Source organism: Meles meles, chromosome 8 (genome assembly GCF_922984935.1).
Source record: "Meles meles chromosome 8, mMelMel3.1 paternal haplotype, whole genome shotgun sequence".
Lineage (NCBI taxonomy): Eukaryota > Metazoa > Chordata > Mammalia > Carnivora > Mustelidae > Meles > Meles meles.
In genome coordinates this window covers 63,970,563-63,988,772 of record NC_060073.1, presented here as the reverse complement: position 1 = coordinate 63,988,772, position 18,210 = coordinate 63,970,563, and the positions used below count along the sequence as shown (strand labels likewise).

Below are 18,210 nucleotides of genomic sequence, written 5' to 3'. Positions count from 1 at the left end.
GGCCTCAGTCTCCACATCTGGCCAGTGGGGATGATGATAATCCCTGTTCCCTGGTTGGGGTAGGGATTCAAGGCAGTCAAGGACTTCGAGGGGCTTGTCCCTTAACCAACCGAGCCACCCAAGTGTCCCTCTATTATAGTGGTACTTTAAAAAATGACTTTTCCTGGCCGCTTATTACTACTATATAGAAATTAAATTGATATTTGTATGTTGGTTCTCAATAAGGTATACTGCCCCCCAGTTTAGAGATCTGGAAATCTGTAAGGTGTTTTTTATTTGTTTATTCTTGTTTTGCCCAAGAACTTATACATTACAATTCATATAATTTTAAAGTATTTTATTAATCTAATATTAAAATTAAAGGATTATGGTGATTTTTTGGAAAATATATGCATGAGAGATTAAATTATGCACAAATTTCACTTCAGATAAGGAGTATGGCATTAATTTGTTACAGAGACAGGAAATTGGACTTGATAGGGTTGCAGATCTCTGAGGTTTTGATTTTTTCCTTTCTGTTTTCAAGTCATTATATCTTTGAATTTTTATCTTGTCTTCCTGCTGTGCTCTCACGTCTTGGACAATGTTGAACAGAAGTGATGGTGGGCACATCTAATCTTGTTCCAAATCTTTTATTTTTTTCTTAAGATTTTATTTATTCATTTGAAAGAGACACAGTGAGAGAAGGAACACAAGCAAGGGGAGTGGGAGAGGGAGAAGCAGGCTTCCTGCTGAGCAGGGAGCATGATGTGGGGCTCCATCCCAGGACCCTGGGGTCATGGCCTGAGCCGAAGGCAGACGCTTAATGACTGAGCCATCCAGGCGCTCCATCTTGTTCCAAATCTTAAAGGAAATGCTTTAAAACGCTTTCACCTTTTACAAAGAATTTTTTTTTTTTAAGTCATGAATGGCTGGGGTACCTGGGTCGCTCATTAAGTGACCGGCTCTTGATATGGGCTTGGATCATGATCTCAGGGTGGAGAGATCCAGACCCATCACTGCTCCCGCTGAGCACAGAGCTGACTTGAGATTCTCTCTCCCTCTCCTTCTGCCCCTCCCCAGTTTGTGCTCTCTCTGTATCTTAAAAAAAATAAAAAAGAAAGGAAGGAAGGAAGGAAGGAAGGAAGGGAGTGAGGGAAGGAGGGAGAAGGAAAGAAGGAAGGAAGAGAGTGAGTGAGTCACCAATGGGTCTTGAATTTTATCCCTTTTTTTCTCCTGCACCAGAGATACGTTTCTCTTGATCTGCCCGACAGATCTTCCTTTTCTATCCATTCACCGCGATTGCTTTTCTCATGCTAAATAAACCCACCTGGAATTTCTGGGATAAACCCGTCCAGATGCTGATACATTTTCCTTTTTTACATGTTGTCATGCTCGGTCTGCTGGTATTTTATGTAGGATTTCGCAAGGGCGTTTGTTAGACAGGCCCATCGTTTTCTCTGCTTATGTGGTCTTTGTCAGTGAGCCCTGCTGGTGTAACGGTGTTGGGAGCACCGTCCCCGTGACCCAGAATTTCACCGATCCAGGAACCCGCCGCCTGCCTCCCCGCAGAAACGGTGTGCGAGGAGCGCCCCCTCGCGGCTATGGGGCGCAAGAGCCTGAAGAGCCGGGCTGGGCGAGTGGTAGCTGGGCGCGCCTGAGGGCCAGATGACGCGAGGGGGTGCCAGGGCGCTGCCAGACGCTGATCTTCACTGGGCCTGGTGACAAGAGCAGCTCAGCTTCAGAGAAAGGATGACCAGGACCCAGAGTGACACAGCAGGCCCATAACTACAGAGTTCTAACCCTTCTGAGCTATAAATTTCCTGAGTCTTAATCTCTTTACTTGTAAAGGGGCGAGAGTCCATCTGCTTGTCAGGAAAACAGGAGGAAGTTGTGAAAGCACAGAAGTCAGACTTTCTAGCAAATAAGGAAGGGTCCACTCCTGTCCTCAGCATTCTGGTTTTCTTGTCTGTTACAAGCCCTAGGGAGAAGGGAATCCAGCATGAGACTGCCTCAGGGAGGTCCGTGTGAAGGGACAACATTTCCTCATTTATTAGTTTTAGTTGATTATTTAATCATTGTTCACGTGTTGAACAAATATTTATTAGGCACTGGTAGGCAGGATAATGACCCCAAGATATGTCCACACCCTCACCCCTGGAACTTACAAATAGTTTAGATTACAAGGGAAAAGGGAATTAAGGTTGCAGGGGGAATGAATGTTGCTGACGGTTTGATTTTAAGATAGGAAGATAATCCTGGATGATCCGAGTGGATTATCCAAGTGGGCCCAATGTGATCACAAGGGTCCCTAAAAACAGGAGGAGCAGGAGAGTCAGAATTGGTGAAAGAGGCCAGGAAAGGAGATTCACCCCAGAGCTCCAGAAAGGAATACAGTCCTGCCAACACCTTGGTTTTAAGTCAGTGAAGCTTGTGTTGGACTTCTGACCTGCAGAACAGTAAGATAATAAATCTGCATGAGTTTAAGCAGCTGGCTTTGTGGTCATTTGTCGCCGCAGCGGGAATGCAGATGCGAGGGTTCTGGGGAATTCAGAGCTAGAACAAGGTAGAGTGTAAGGACCCATCCTGTTGAGAAACCCTGTGCCCCAGGACTGGTGGGCTGGGAAGGGCTTTTCCAAAGAAGTGATGTTTCACCTTGCATCTGAAGGTTCTGTCAGATGAAGGAAGAGGAGTAGGGGTGGGGAAGAGGTGGGACAGGGGCCGTGCCTGGGTGGCTCGGTGGGTTAAGCGTCTTCCTTCAGCTCAGGTCATGATCCCAGGATTCTGGGATCGAGTCCCCCATTGGGCTCCTTGCTCAGCAGGGACCCTGCTTCTCCCCTCTGCCTGCCGCTCCTTTTTGTGTTCTTTCTCTCTCTGTCAAATAAATAAATAAAATACTTTTTAAAAAAACGAAGCAAGAGTAGAAAAATGTTTCAGTCAAGGAAGCAGCATGGTGGAAGGCCCAGGGGCCAGAGAATGCACCGAACTTCAAGAGGCCCCAGCAGAGTGGGGAGAAATCAAGCTGGAGGGGTCAAAGGAATGCAGGTTCCTCCACAGGGGAGGAATGGGCCTTGTCCTGAGGGCAGGGAAAAGCACTTGCTCCTTATCCGAGGGCAACAGGGCTAGATTTTGAGATGGGCCAAATGATGACCAGATCTGGTTTTTGGCTGCTGTAGGGTAGAGAATGGATCCCTAGGTCGCTCTGGCCCATGTGAGAGCTGGCACCATGGAGAAGAAGATGGACAGATGAGAAAGAACTGACTGGAGAGCTATTTTGGATCAATGGAACTTGGTGGTGGACCAGATGGGCTATGAGGGAGAAGGAGAGTTCGAGATGCATCATCACCGCCCACCTTCTGGTGTGGAACAGTCAGGGGATGATAGGGCCCTTTCCTGAGATGGGAGCATGGTTGGGGGGGCAGGCCTGAGGAGTGGCTGCGGCACACTCAAGCTGCGGTGACCCCTGGCTACCACACCAGGAGTTGCGTAAAGGCCTGTCTGAGATCCAGGGTCGACTCCAGGTCCTTGCAGAGAGGAAAAGAGTTTTCTCAGCCTCAGCACTACTGACATCTTGGGTAGAGCAGCTCTTTGTTTGGAGGTAGTCCTGGAGTGTTGTCCTCATCTGCGAGGTCAGAGCTGGGTCACAGGCCCATCCCTGGGCCAATCCAGGGAGGTGAGCCCAGGCCAGGCAGGGTTTAGGTGTGCTCCTCATGGTGTCCACAAGCAGTCATCTAAGAAAGTCTGGTCACAGGGTCATGGCAAATTGCAACGAAAGCTGGGCAGTGTAGGCTCCCAGGCAGTGGTGTGCGCCCAGGACGGAGGGAGTAGCAGATTTTGGTGGACAGCTGGCAACTTCCTAAATGCCTCAAGAGACGTGGATGGTGGTGGCGGTTGGAAGGTATTTCCTGTGACAGGATGAGAGCTTGTGTGGAGAGGAAGAGGCAGGAGGGAGCCCCACAAAGCAAGACACTGCATGTGGTTCTGCCCGGATCCAGTCCACCATAGGGGAGGGATGGGCCTTGTCCTGAGGGCAGGGAAGGCATTTGGTCGGCCTCCTGACTTCCCACTGGGGCTCCTTCCTCCTTGAAGTTGTGTCCCTCTTGTCAGGTTCCCACAGCTGGGACCGTGATACACATTTCTGCCTCACCCTGAAGCAGTTTCCTTGACTTTCCTGCTCTGCCAAGATGGCTGACAGCTCCTGGCAGTCAGGACCACAGCCCGATTTCCAGAGTCCTGATCACTGACCCCCCAGCCTCCTAACTGATGTTCACAACAGAGCCAATCTCCCCTGCACTCTCCCTGATCATTGTCCCTCAAGGCTGCTAATCGGATTTCCCACCCCCAACACAGTTCTGTACATTGACCTCCACACACTTTCCAAATACTGTCCAGATTTCCCAGTCAGCATCTTTAACAGTTTCATCATCACTGACCCCCACGCTGACCCCACCCTGAATCTCCAGCTTGGTTCCCCAAGGCTGACCAACTCTGAGGCCCAGACCCTGCCAAGGAGCCTGTCTGCCCCCGTGCCACCCCCCCCCCCCATCCCGGGAGTAAGTGCTGTTGGGGCAGGTGTGCATGGGCAAGGCCATTAGAAGAGGCCATCAGCTGGAGTCAGTGAGTGTGGAGAGGACCACAGTGGGGGGATAACTGGGAATGATCACATGGCCCTGGATCACTGTCCTTGGTGAGCTTCAGGGTCCCCCTTTGCACAGTGGGGATTTTGACCTCACAGAGGTGTTGCAGGGGTGGGGGAGTGGTAGAGAGAACTGGGTGGGAGGAAGGCTGTTAGACACCCCCCGCCCCCAGCTCTGATCTGTTTGCTCTCCAGGGCCCAAGTGTGAACTGACTTCTAGGGGAGGGGATCTATCTGCTGACCGGCCGTTCGGCCCCATCAGTACTCACTAGCGGAGTGAATGACGGCAATGACCACCCGTGTACTGCACCCCATCGCTTCTCGGCCTTTTGGCTAAGATCAAGTGTAGTATCCGTGTACCGCACCCAACAGGTGACGTTCCATCCTGGCTCCTCACACCGCCTTGCCCCACTGCCCCCACGGGCTCAGTGCAGGAGCTGGCCCCGCAGGCTCCTGGAGGGGGCAAGGGAGCTGGGTTTGGAAGGATAACGGACCTCCCTTGCCCAGTGGGCTTCATTCCGAATAGCTGCACATTCGGATCACCTAGATGTCTGAGGACACCCAAGAATGATAGAATCATAAACTGTGGAGGTGGGGCCAGGCCCCAGGCCTTTCCTACCCCTGCCCTGGTGATTCTATTGTGTAGCCGGGTTCAGATTCGGGTGCACCGAGCTGGGGGCGGGGAGTGGGGGTGGGAATAAAAGGCATCCAGAGCAGGGAAGATCCGTTCTCAGCGCGGAAAGCGTCTCGTGTGGGGCTGCTCACCCTCCCGCCCGTCCTCAGGACCCGGGTGCGGCTCACCCCCGGCTCGCGCAGCGCCTTCCACGTGAGCAGCATCTCGTAGGGCGCACAGCGGTGCACAGGCCGCAGCTCGCGGCAGGCAGGGGTGGAAGGAGGACTGCCGGGCGCCGCGCTGGCGCGCTTCAGACACGTGCCCCTGTAGGCGTCCGGATGGGGAAGAGCGGGCTGTGGTGGGCGGCCTCGCGCGGGGCTGGGCAGCAAGTAGGCCTGCCCGGGATAGAGCCGCGGGGGCGCGAAGGACTTGCTGCAGCCCTCGCGGACGGGCACCGAGCGGGCCAGGAGTCGCGCCGCGAGGAGGGGGCGGCCCGGCTGCAGCTTCTGCAGGAAGCAGAGCACGTCGGCGGTCGGCGGCGTGCGCGGAGACATCGTCGCCGCGGCTGAGCAGGAAGCAAGCGCGCGCGCGCGACCGGCGCTCCGCCAGGCAGTCGAGCAGGTGCAGGTGCTGGAGCGTGGGGCTGAGGAAAGTGTGGGTGAAGGGCCGCTGCAGCGTGTCGCTGAGCTCGCGCGCCTCCAGTGCCGCCAGCGCCGCCAGCCGCCCCGTGCTCTCGGCCTGCTGGACCCCAGGGAGCCCAGCAGGAAGGGGCGGCTCCCCTGCCCCCACGCGCGGCGGATGAGCTAGCGCCATTCGTGGCTGGCGGGTCACGACTTGACCGCCCGCAGTAGCGTGCGGTAGCCCACGCACTTGGTCTGCGCGTCCCAGAGCAGGGGAAAGTGGCGGCAGTGGCGGCACCGCAGGAAGTCTTGGATTGCAGATGCGTGGGGGCAGCTGCTCCAGTCAAAGTCGACCATGGCGTTGACCGAGTCGTTGGCCACACCTCGGGACTCTGAACTGAATGCCCACGGCTGCGCAGCCGCAAGAGCAGCAGGGGGAGCCTCTGGAGAACCATCCCACACCTTCTCCCTCTGGAACCCGGAGGCTTGGAGGAACCAGAGGTTCAGGGCCAAGAAACTCACACCCCCCAGAAAGAGGGACAAAGCCCTGGGATTCATGGACCTGCGGCAGAGAAAAGACATCTGTGGGGTAAACCGAGTAAGAGGTGAGCTAGGAGTCATGTTTGACATCAGCAGAAGGGCACCCTTCCCACTTCTCTCCCAGAAACAGGCCTTCTCAACTTTGCTGCTACAAGGTCAAAGGAAACGCAGTTCAAGAGTACACAGAAGCATCTCCCGTCTCCCACAGTCCAGAGGGCTCTGACTTTCAGAATCTCATTGTCTCCCCACATCTCCCCCGCATGCCACCTAGGCGCAGCAGTCTCATGTCAAAGTTAAAATCCTCATCTTCCCGTGACTTCATATTCTGCTTTTCCACCTCAGTAAATGGTACCACCATCCACCCAGTTGCTCCAACCAGAAGCCCTGACTCTCCCCAGCCTCAATTTACATCCACGCTCCATATCCTGGAGTTCCTGCACCCCAATCTCTCCATGCTTATTCCCTCCTCTCCATCCCTGTTAGCCCTCTCTCTGATCCATTTCCCCTCCTTGCCACCCTAGTCAAGGAAGCAGGAGGTGATAGCATTGGACTCAGACCCAGGTCTGCTTCCGGTGTCCCCACTATTGGGTATCCTCTTGAACAAGTCACTTCCAATCTCTAGGGCTGCGGGCTCTCTACAAGAAAGGGCTAGTAGATTCCTACTTTGCAGGGTTGTTGGGAGCATTAAATGAACATAGAAAGCCAGTCAACAAGTGGCACTGGTATTATGACCTCTTCCACGTCCTCTGGCCCCACTTCTTTTTCTTCCTGCCTGGTATTATTTTCTGTTCCCCAAACATGCCAGGTCAGGCTCTCTTTGCTGTGTATCTAACTCCCTGCACCTGTCCAGCTGCCGTTCAAACCCTGCTTTCATGAAGACCCCTGCAGGACGAACTCCAGATCACAACAGCCTTTCCTGTATTTACTCCATGCGAAATTCCATCACTCTGGGTCCTGTCCCTCTTGAAACACTCCACTTTCAGAGATGCCACTCTCTCCTGCCCTTCCTCCTCCCTCTTTAACCATATCTCTCAATTCCCTTTGCTCATTTCCTCCTCTTTCCACCCTTAATAGTGGGAGGTCCCCAGAGTCTGTCCTACTACTTATCTCCTTTGCTTGAGGACCTCCAAACTCCACGTGGTGGCCCACAGCCACATCGGGTGCAACCTCAACTCTCATCTTTGTCCCCAGAGTTGTCCCAGAGTGACACCACCCACTGTGGTTTTTGTTCAAGCCCCAAACTGTGATTAACTCCTTCCTTGTCCTCATCCCCCCACCCAAGCTCAGTTGATTTTAACGCCGTAATGTTTCCTCCACCTATCTACTTCCACTCCCACTATCCAACAGTCTCTTCCAAACTAGCATCTGTGGCTCAGATGACATAGCTCCTGCTCGGTCTCTCCACATACGTCCGTGCTCTTGGGGAATCCCTCCTCCACAGTAGCTGGAGTACCTGTGAACCGTGCAGATTTCATGCCAAACCTCATGCTCCTTTCCTTGGCTTCCTATTGTCAGCCACATGCCCTGGCCACCAGCCTGAGACTGGCAAAGCTCCTTCTGCCTTGGAGCTCCCCTGCCTGGATGGATGCCCTCTCCTTCCTTTGCCTACTTATTGCCTGCTCAGCCGCTTTATCCTTCAGGTCCACTGAAGAGGTACGGCCCTGGCTAGGCTTTATTGTAGCTCAAAGGAGACCAGAACATTATTTTTTTTAAAGTGTATCTTCTCTCCTATTCTCTATGCATCTTGAGGGCAGGGATGGCATCTGTGTTGTTCACCCCTGGTGTCCTGGGGTTCCGCCGACATAGTGGTAAAAAATGCTGGTTTCCAAAAAAAAAGGCTGGTTTCCCAGGTTCAAATACTGCATCTGCATCTACTAGTTTCTTTTTTCCTTTTGCCTTGTGTGCAGTCTTTATTCCAAATATTTGTTAAAATACCATTAGCTTATTCCTCAGGGCAAGAGCAAATACCACCCCTGCATAAACCGAGGGGCTATGTACAGAACTTTACAGAACAGAGGATAACACTTTGGCTGAAACCCGATTGCTGACCGGAGAACAGAGTTCTGAGTGGGCTCAACAGAGAAAAGGAAATTGGGAAGGGAAGGTGCCTGTCTGAATGAAACGTCAACTTCCATCAGGGCAAGTCTTGTGATGGTCACAGATGGGAGGCTCTGTTTTTGGAATGTTCAGATTCAGCGGAGGGGGTCCTATGTGTCTATTTGACTACACCCCAGGTGAGGTGCCATTAGGTCAATGTCACTCAAATTCCTGGCCAGCCAAACACCCACAGCAAAAAGTTCCAAAGTTAGCATCAAGTTCCTCTGGAAATTGTTCCCATCAGCGGTGAAGGGGTAGATGCCCCAGAACCAATCTCCCACATTGTCTGGAATTTGGGGTGCTTCATTTGGCACACCAGCAGCGCTCACGCCGATCCTGCTGGAAGCCAGAGCACCATCCTCGGGATCCACAAGGCCTCTCTACTCTCCTGCTCTCTACTCTTTACTCTCTAGTCTCCCTGCCTCTACTAGTTTCTAATTCCATGCTCTGAGCAAGTTAATTCAAGCTGTCTAATATCTACCTCCTAAGAGTTACTGTGATGAGTAAATGATAATATATGTAAAGAATTTCACACGGTACTCAATACAGAATAGGCAGTCAGTAAATATTAGCTATTATGATTATCAGAGGTGCCAGTAAATATGTGTTGAATGAATACTTTGCCAAAGTATGTGCTCAATAAATATTTTCAGATTGAGTCATTTCCACATAGGAGGTGTTACTGGATTGAATTACGCTCAAGTGCTTGCCTGTTATAGTCCACGCACAATGTCTTGCACAAGACGGGTACAAAGCAGGTGTTCAGTGAAATAATGGCAGTGCCATGGGGTGCCACATGGGTGGCTCAGTCAGTTAAGCATCTGCCTTTGACTCAAGTCATGATCCTAGGGTTCTGGGATCGAGCCCCGCTTTGGGCTCCCTGCTCAGAAGGGAGCCTGCTTCTCCCTCTCCTCTGTCTGCTCTTCCTCCTGCTTGTGTGCTCTCTCTCTATCGAATGAGTAAATAAAATCTTAAAAACAAATGGCAGTGCCAGTAACTGCCCAAAAAAGTGAGAGATCTTTGCAAAAGTGTTGGTGCAGTCACTGAGTCCCATTAGAAATACTCTCACTATATTCATATTTCAGCATTTGAGGCACGGAGACAGGAGAGACAGTGAGATGGTCTAAGTCTACTTAATTATAAAGCTCAGTGGCTTGTCCTGTGCCTGGCACATTTTTTCCCCCCAGTAAATGAAAGATTAAAGAACGAATGAGAGTACAATTTGGAGTCTGAATAACTGGGCACGAGTCCCAGTTGCGTTCATTAACTGTGTCAAGTCGTTAATCCAGGTTTGAGTTTTCTCAACGGAGAAATCGAGAAGGTCAACACTCATCCCTCAGTGGAATCGGAAGCAAGAAAATAAGTTTGCCCATGCCAAAGAGCCACACAAAATCTAGTTTTACAAAAAATGGAAAAGCGTTCTCTAGCTTCTCTCTCCCTGCCCAGAATCATTTCTAGAAAGAAAAATCATCTCAGTCTCAATGCAACAGCAATTCTTGTCTCAAGGAAACTTGGATTTACTTTGATAAAGCTGATCCAGGAAGCTGAATCAGAGCCAGTTTTTGATACGAGTAAAGAAAAGGTTGGGCCAGGTCCTGTTCCTGAGGGCAGGACTCTGCTCCTGGATGCTGACACTGTGGAGCTTTGGGAGTCCTCCATGGTTTTGTTTTTGTTTTTGTTTTGTGCTGGATTTCCCCCTTTTCTCAGTGCCCTCTTCTGGATCTCCTGGAGTCCTCACACCTTAGGCTTTCATGGCCTCTGCTGGCCCTGATCCCTTGTCCCTCAAGACTCAGGTCAAGTACCACCTCCTGCAGGAAGCCTGGTACAATGAGCTCAGTGCACCGTGTGTCCTTGGCTGCCGAAGTTGGTTAAAGAGGACAGACCTGCCACTTCGGTGATCCTTTCAAGCCTCACGTTCCTCATCTGTGGGAACACGGGCAAGTCATTTATCTCAGTGGCTCAGAGGACGATAGGAGGTGATTTGTGTAAGGTGACCCATGCATGGCATGCAGTAAGTGGGTACTACAGTAACATTAGCAACTAACACAGTAATGTTTATGGGGTAGAGGAGGATCACATAGTTCCTTTGTGACCCTGTCCCTTCACTTCTTTCTCCATCTATTGCTCCTTGCATATGTTTTCTTTCCTTTGCAATGCTATTCACTCTGCCTGGGATTTTCTTACTTATGTTCCTAGGACAGGAAAAGTTTGTTGGTTATTCCCTCCTCTGGTTTCATGCTGAGATAGATGAATGGATGGATTCCTGGGTCATCCACCAGCCCCTTACCATCCCAAGGTATTCCTGGGGAATATATGCACAGTGGATATGGCAAGCAAACAAATTTTTTACTTTTGGCCCCAACTCCAAGTAAGGAGCCCTAACCCAGCAGCTTTGTCCTGTTCCTTTCCCTCCGTGTCCTCCTTCTGGTTCTTTCTTCACCCTCTAAGGAGAACAGTGCAGGGAGGGGGAGAAGGTGCACCTCCTCGGCAATGGGGAGCAGCCCAAGCCCCTGTCTTAACTCGAGTGTCTGAGAGAGAAGAAATAGACAGGCGCCATCCCCAGGTTGGGACCTACCTTTAACCTCATGCCTTCACATGCTGAGGCCCCACTCCCGGGACTGGGCTTGGTTCAGTATTCTTGAATCTGACCAATCCATGACATCCTCCTCCTCCTTGGAGGGAAGGTGAAGTGGGGGACAGCTACAAACTTCCTCCTACAGTGACTGCTTACCCTTTGTGATGAAACTAAATGCCATTTCTTCCAGTTTTGTTGACTCTACCCATGACTGCCTTGTCCTCTCCAGCAGCATGCCTGATGGAAACCCTTGAATGCTGTGTTTTCATGATCAGTCTCCCTGCTGGACTGAGAGCAACCCCAGCGCCTGGGACCTGTTCTGTTAACACAGGATATGCTCTGGGGATGCCTGGGTGGCTCAGTTGTTAAGCATCTGCCTTCAGCTCAGGTCATGGTTTCAGGGCCCTGGGATCGAGTCCTGCATCAGGCTCTGTGCTCAGTGGGGAGCCTGCTTCTCCCTCTGCCTCTGCCCCTCTCTCTGCTTGTGCTCTCTTTCTCTCCTCTCTGACAAATTAATAAAATCTTTTTAAAAAGTTTAAAAAGCATAGGATATGCTCTAAAATCTTTATGAGGAAATCGTATGTGAAGGGTTCATAAGGCTATTTTTTAAACACATTAATGACATCCGAGCATACTGTATCTGGCAAATGATCACGGACTTCGTCCCATTATCCACTGTGAGTGGTCAGGTGAGAAGTGAATCAGACTCGGTCTTGGTCCTCAAGACCTCACCATCTCTTTGGAGAGCCAGATATTGAATAATTAAAAAGGGGTGGGATGCATACAAAACACACAGAGGGAATCTGGAGAAAGGAACTGAGAGAGCTGTGGAAGACTTCACATTAGGACGGGATTATATTAGTTATCTAGTGCTGTGTTACAAACCATCCCCAGTCTCAACCAGTCTCAATTATTTTTCAAGATTCTGTGGGTGGCCTGGGAGCCTCTGGTGCCAGGCCTGCCTGGGCTCTCTCCGGTGGCTCTAGTCAGTTAATGGGTCAGCTGGGGACAGCCGGGACTCGTGCTTTCTGTGCTCTTTCATCCTGGGCTGCCTCATGGCACAGTGGTCTCGGGGTTCCAAGACGGTGAGGGCAGCAGCTACAAGGCCTCTAAGACCTTGCCTTCAGAACTTGCATTGTATCACTTCCACCACATTCTGTTGGTCAAAGCAAGTCACAGGAGCAGCCCAGATACAAGGGATGAGGAGGAGCTCCAAAAATTGATGGCCATATTTAATTTACCATATGGGCTTTGAGATGGAAAGGAGTTTTGCCAGCAGGCAAGGAGAGGGCACTCCCGGACAGAGCTACAGAGGTGGGAATAAACAGGGCATGTCTGGGAAACATTCCAGGTTTAATGTGATTGAAGGAATAAATATTGGGAGTTGAAGATACAAAGATAGAAGTACCCTGGGAAGGGCTTAGAATACCATGCCTGCATTTTAACTTGGATGAGAGGGAAGGGAGTGGTGGGAGGAAGGAGGGAAAAGGGGGCGGGGCTGGAGTATAGCTTTTGATGGGGATGGTTGAGATGACTGAAGGATTAGGGAAGTCCGGACTTCCTGGAAACTGTTGGGCAGGTGAAGGCTGAAAGAGGATGAGAGCACCAATGGAATCTGGGCACATGAGGACAAGAGAACAGCCCTAAGGAGGGACCTGACTGGATTTTTCCCAGATTAAGAATTCCTGTTGCACTCAAGGCTGAGGCCTGTCAGGAGCAACCATCCAGGTGAGCAGAACGACTCATTTTGTTTAAGCCCCCTAAAACCACATCTATTTTCCTTAACAGAAATGTCTTTTGGGAAGTTTAGGGGAATTGAAGTGGCGAGAGAGTTAGATGGGGTAAGTTTATTGGAGTAAAATGAATAGGCTTTAGGACAGGCAACTATGGCCTCTCTAGGAAGGTTCTGGAGTGGCCAGGGGCAGTGGGTTGGGGGGGGCGGGGATCCTACTAAGATGTATGTAGTGGATATGTGTGGCAGGGTGACTTCAGACATGTGTGTACTGTTCAGAGTGGAGTTATAACAATCTTAACTCCTTTCCGGCCCACCTCTTCACAATGGGTGGTGTTTTAATCTAGTGTAAAAGTCTCAGTCCAGTTCTTGTTCAGCCACACCCTAGTCTGAAAAACTGAAGTGGGATAAGGCAGAGGACCCTGTCCCCACCTCCAAGACAAACAGCTTTTGTGAGCACAAGCTGGCACCTGATGACCAGGAAGGGAGGAAAGTTGGATAGCCCCTTGCTCCAGGTCAAACTGGTCAATGGAAGAGGGACCTGAAAGAGAGGTTGACTCCTCAGGGTTGTCCACAAGTTTTGAGGTATCCCTGCCAGGCCCAGGCTGGACATTCTCACAGGAAGGATACTACTCAGAAAGCCCACTATAATTAGATTCATGCTACACCGTGGTGCTAACCCTTCAGACAATCCTACATTTTACAAATCCAGAATCCGGTATCTAAAGTTAAGTGACTTGTTTACAAGACACCTATTCAGTGGGGGCCCAAAATCCTAAGCCAGATCTGTAGACACCAACAAGGACATGAAGTTTGTAACTGTGCCCTGTCAGGACTTAACGCTGACAGGCTTCCCTTGGAGCCTACTGCCTCAGTGCAGTGCTGGGTCGGGGCCACTGCCCTCCCCCCAACAAGCCATGTGGACCAGAGCTAGCCTTGCCAGCAGCCACAGCTGCAACAGCCCAGCCTCGGGCATACAGAGACCCTGAGAACTAGAACTCGGGCTCTTCTCCCTGGATTCCTTTCCAAGTAAGAAGTGATTCTTTCTGGTTGGAGGTGCCCCTGCCCTTCATAATTCCTCTAACTAATCCTTCAATGGTTTGGTTTATAGGGCTCAGTCTGAGATCCTCTTCTTTCCTTCCATGATCTCCTCCACTCTCATGGCTTCAAATATCATGTATGTTTTTCTCAGAGTTCTGTCTTCAACCCAACTGCTCAGCTGAGCTCCAGATCTACAGTATTTTACTCTCTTTAAGCTCACCACCAGGATTTTCCCTCATACAGACTTCACGCTCAATGAATCCCGAACTTACTTGCGAACTCACCCCAAATCTGCTGCTTCCCATATAACTCAGATGTATTTGATCTTCTATCTGGTATCCCTGCATCCACACTGGCTCCCTTTAGTCCATTTTCGACCCTTTCAGGAGCTTTCCAAATTCAGGTTCTCAATGTGGCTTTGAAAACCCTGTGCAGGAGCGCCTGGGCGGCTCAGTTGTTAAGTGTCTGCCGTTGGCTCAGGTCCTGATCCCAGGGTCCTGGGATTGTGCCCCACATCAGGCTCCCTCCTTGGTGCGAAGCCTGCTTTTCCCTCTACCACTCCCCTGCTTACATTCCCTCTCTCTCTCATGCGTGCGCTCTCTCTCAAATAAATAAAATCTTTTAAAAAAAGAAAGAGAAGAAAGCCCTGCATGACTTAATTCCTGCTCATCTCTCCAGACACTCACTTCTTACTCTCTGCTATAACCGGCCTTTCTTTTCCTAACTCCTCTCACTCTTCAGTTAACATTCCTCCTCAGAGACGTGTCCCCTTCTCTAGTTCCCTTGTGCACACTCCCAAAGCTCTGTTTCCTCCCTCCATGATACTCACTCCAATGTCCCTGGTAGTTACTTGTTGGGCACTAGAGTGTAAGTGGCTAGGGCACGAAGTCTTGTTCTCCATGTGCTCCTAGCACCTAACATGGACACAGCATTCCAAAGTTTGCTAAGTGGATGGCATTGGGCCATATGGTTCCCACATAGCAAAGCTCGAGAAATGAATCCTTTCTGTTTTTATGCTTTCTCCACATTTAAGAATCAGACCTATTCTGAGACAAGGCCAGCTTACCACGTGAGACAGGTCCTGCTTTCTCTATCACCTAGGTAGACCTGTATTCCAGTCCAGGGCTAAAGCAAGAAAAAAAGGAAAAAACCTGGGGGTGGTGGGGGGAAAACCCCACTCCCAGCATGCTAGATTTAAGCCTCATCAATTTCACAGAAATTCACTCAAATGGTGGGTGTCTGCGTTTGGAGAGAGAGAGAGAGTGTGTGTGTGTGGCAGAGTGGCTTGAGAAAGGCATGAATTACTCTGAGGTAGAATTAAAGCAATCCCAACCCATATTGTCCTCACTTTCAAATCACTTTGCAAATTCGCTTGCATTCCTTGGCAGCCTGTTGATTCAGGTAAGGCTGTGCCTTCCTGACATACAAAGGAGAAACAAGTTGACTTATCTACCACATGATCAGCAGTGATTCAGACTTCCCATTCCAGTGGGTTTGGCTAGGAAAACTAATATTTGAAAAGCCATGGTTTGGATTACTGAGTGAGAAGTGGGAAGTCCTAGCTATGTTTTACATCTTGCAGATGGCCCTTTGGCCATTGACAAAGATAGAAACCACAGACGTACAATGGCTTATGCAGTATATTTTTTTCTAGTTTTGATCTTTTCCCCTTTGTTGTGTGAAGCTATAGGGTTCACGTGTTTACTCTGGAGCTCCTAAAGTTGAGAATGCTGTGTATTTATAGATTAGAAATGTTTAACTAGCTTTTGCTTTGCAAATTACCTAGGCTTGGAGTAGAAAGAGCCTTCCCATGAACAGGATAGGATTGCTGCTGGCCTAGACAGACCCTTTCACCTAGAAACTGGGAAAAGGTGTCCCAAGATGCAACCCTACCAAGGCACATACCTTGCCAAGCTGAGCACAGGTTAGATTTCAGCCTCCAGTAACCCCCTCCCTCAAATGGGTAACTTGTGCAGTGCACAGACTGTGCAACTAAACATGGTTGACCTACCTTTATATAAATGTATTAATATAAACCAGGGTAAAACATTACCAGAAGTCTTATTTCAAAACAGTTATCATTTTTAATACTTTCACCTGGAGAAGTAACGACATATAGCCAAGATTATAGCAGATTAGATAAAAATACATAATTTTACTATCTTCTAGAAAAATGATTGTGGCATTGGCAAATCAAATGGAAAAAGTGAATAAGCAGGTCGGAGATCACCTGAAAATGGTTAGTTCTTTGCAAAGATTCAGTACAACCTATGTTTATTAAATAATTGCTAATAGAACAGACATCTGCATCAAAATGAAACTAGGAACCTTTATATTAGCTTGAGCGGTTTATCTGTTGGTCACATTAACGACTCAGAAATATTAAATGTGTGGAATGCTGGACAGTAGACAATGTCTGATCAGAACATTAAACAGAAATTGATAATACCTAGTTATTAAAACAGACTCACTAATTAATTGGTATTAAATAATTTAGCTCTAAAAAGAAAAGCCAAAAGGAAACCAGGACTAATTGTGAAAAGGACTTTGTTAGAAAAAAAAAGGACTAAGTTTAAAAAAAAAAAAAAACCACCCATTACTGTGATAGCTTATTAATTCCCTGACAACTGCCACATGACACATTTTACAGGGCATGAGGAAAGATGGTCAGAAGATCTCAACTTTTTGGAAGTCAACTTAAAAACTGAATGCTAACTAGCATCTTTGGATTTTACAGTATGGAATGTAACTCTCTTCACAATGAAAACAAAATCATGTAATTTTATTCAAAGGTTTAGGCACTTAGAGCAGGCCTCAATGATCTAGTAAAACTGGTATGAAGAAATAATTTTATAGTGGAAATATTTAAACACAAATCCTATTACATTCAACAAAGGAGTGAGAGAGGTCTTAAATGTATAAAATATTTTCATTCTGATGAATACACACTGGAATCATCCTGCGGACAAGTGCAGTGGGAAGTACTACACTGTACTTGCATTACGGAGTTCATTTATTGGAGGCCTAGAGAAGAGGAGGCAAACTCTCACAACCAGGCAGTGAGTATTTGAGGCATCACATGCCACATACATCTCTGCCGCATAGTCTTCTTTCTGTATGTTTAAACAACACTTTTAAAATGCAAAAATCGTTCTTACCTTGCGGGCCATACAACTGCAGACTGGATTGGTCTGTGGGCTGTAGTTTGCCAACCCTTGGTCTAGAGCCATATGATATCATAAAACATTTTTATCATTTTCTTTAAGGTGCAGATGATCTCAAAATGTGTATCTGTAGTGAACTACATTTATGTGCTTAAAGATTTCCCCAAGAAATGTGCTCTGCTGCAAACTTAGTTACTTCCCCAACTCAATGTACAAGTGATGTTCTGCAAAGACACTGCTGGAAGTTTCAAATAAAGCTTCTTTACTGACAATTTTGTGAATAAATTACCAGTGACTAAATCTAGTTCAAGTATCAGTGTTGTAGTCTTTAAAGCAACAAAGCAGGTCTTGTTAAGAAGGGCTGAAAAAGAGTTGAGCGAAGTGTGACCTGTGTGGTTGGTGCTGTAACACCGACAGCTGCTGAGCTAAACAGAGTGGGGCTGTTTTAGGTCACCTGTGATAATTTTTTTGTTTTTAGGGTCTTCTAGGAGGAAATACTCTTGTGATCATTTTCTACACGAGCTGCCAATCCAAAAAGGTAGTAACTTGCTGGATTTAGTGTTAAATGCAGGTCTTATGAAACAATACTGGCTACTGAAAGTGAATTAAAATGGGGTTGGTACTGCTTATTGTAAATGGCCAAGTTTATGTCTGTTACAGCAGAAATTCTGTAGCTAACAATACTGCTTACATTTTTTAGTGCTCAGTCTTCTCCTTAGTTGCTCTAATTGCCTATCAGGGAAAGAATTGCAGCTTGGTGAAACTTGCTAGCTCTTACACATTTTCCACTTTTCTCTCAACGATGTCAAGATTTCATTATCCAATGTCACAGTTTACGGTCCCAAGTCAGGGTTTTACTTTCAGTTTGAATTTCAGATGAAGCAGTTATTTGTATCTGTGTTTAGATCATTTTCAAATAAAACAATAGGGAAACAATTACTAAGCCCAAGCTTATCTACTTTTGACTTATTTTTCATTAAAAATATTTGGAACTGTTATTTGACTTAAAGATTATTTTGACTAAAGATATTTGGGTCTGTTAATAAACATGTTTTCACCACATTAAGAAACTGTACTATGAAGAAACATACAGCTCTGGAAACTGAATGGTACATTCATAAACGTGCTAATTTACAAAATGCTGATATGTGACAGTTCACAATTAATGACTTTCTCATTTTCACCAGAAATCTAGGTTACTAATGGCTAAGAA

The 18,210-nt window shown here is 48.3% G+C and overlaps 1 protein-coding gene and 1 pseudogene across 2 annotated transcripts; one reads left to right on the top strand and one right to left on the bottom strand.

Moving 5' to 3' along the window:
- Positions 1-375: 375 nt before the first annotated feature.
- On the bottom strand, positions 376-6,208 carry B3GNT6 (UDP-GlcNAc:betaGal beta-1,3-N-acetylglucosaminyltransferase 6). Of its 2 annotated transcripts, none has more exons than XM_046014306.1 (2): positions 5,417-6,208; positions 376-5,068 (listed from the first exon to the last, which is right to left on the bottom strand). In XM_046014306.1, the coding sequence occupies exons 1-2, from the start codon at positions 5,780-5,782 to the stop codon at positions 5,009-5,011; spliced, it is 426 nt and encodes a 141-aa protein (XP_045870262.1). In that variant the 5' UTR covers positions 5,783-6,208; the 3' UTR covers positions 376-5,008. The 2 variants fall into 2 exon arrangements, with proteins under 2 accessions (XP_045870262.1, XP_045870261.1); XM_046014305.1 differs by having other exon boundaries at positions 376-3,884.
- On the top strand, positions 4,929-5,019 carry LOC123950231 (annotated as a pseudogene).
- Positions 6,209-18,210: the final 12,002 nt, after the last annotated feature.

Coding starts and splice junctions, on each gene's coding strand:
- B3GNT6 (XM_046014305.1), bottom strand. CDS start 5,782: ATGTCTCCGCGCACGCCGCCGACCGCCGACGTGCTCTGCTTCCTGCAG. Junction 3,885..5,416: donor AGGCGCTGCGCGAGCCGGGG/GTGAGCCGCACC, acceptor ATCCTGTCACAG/GAAATACCTTCCAACCGCCA.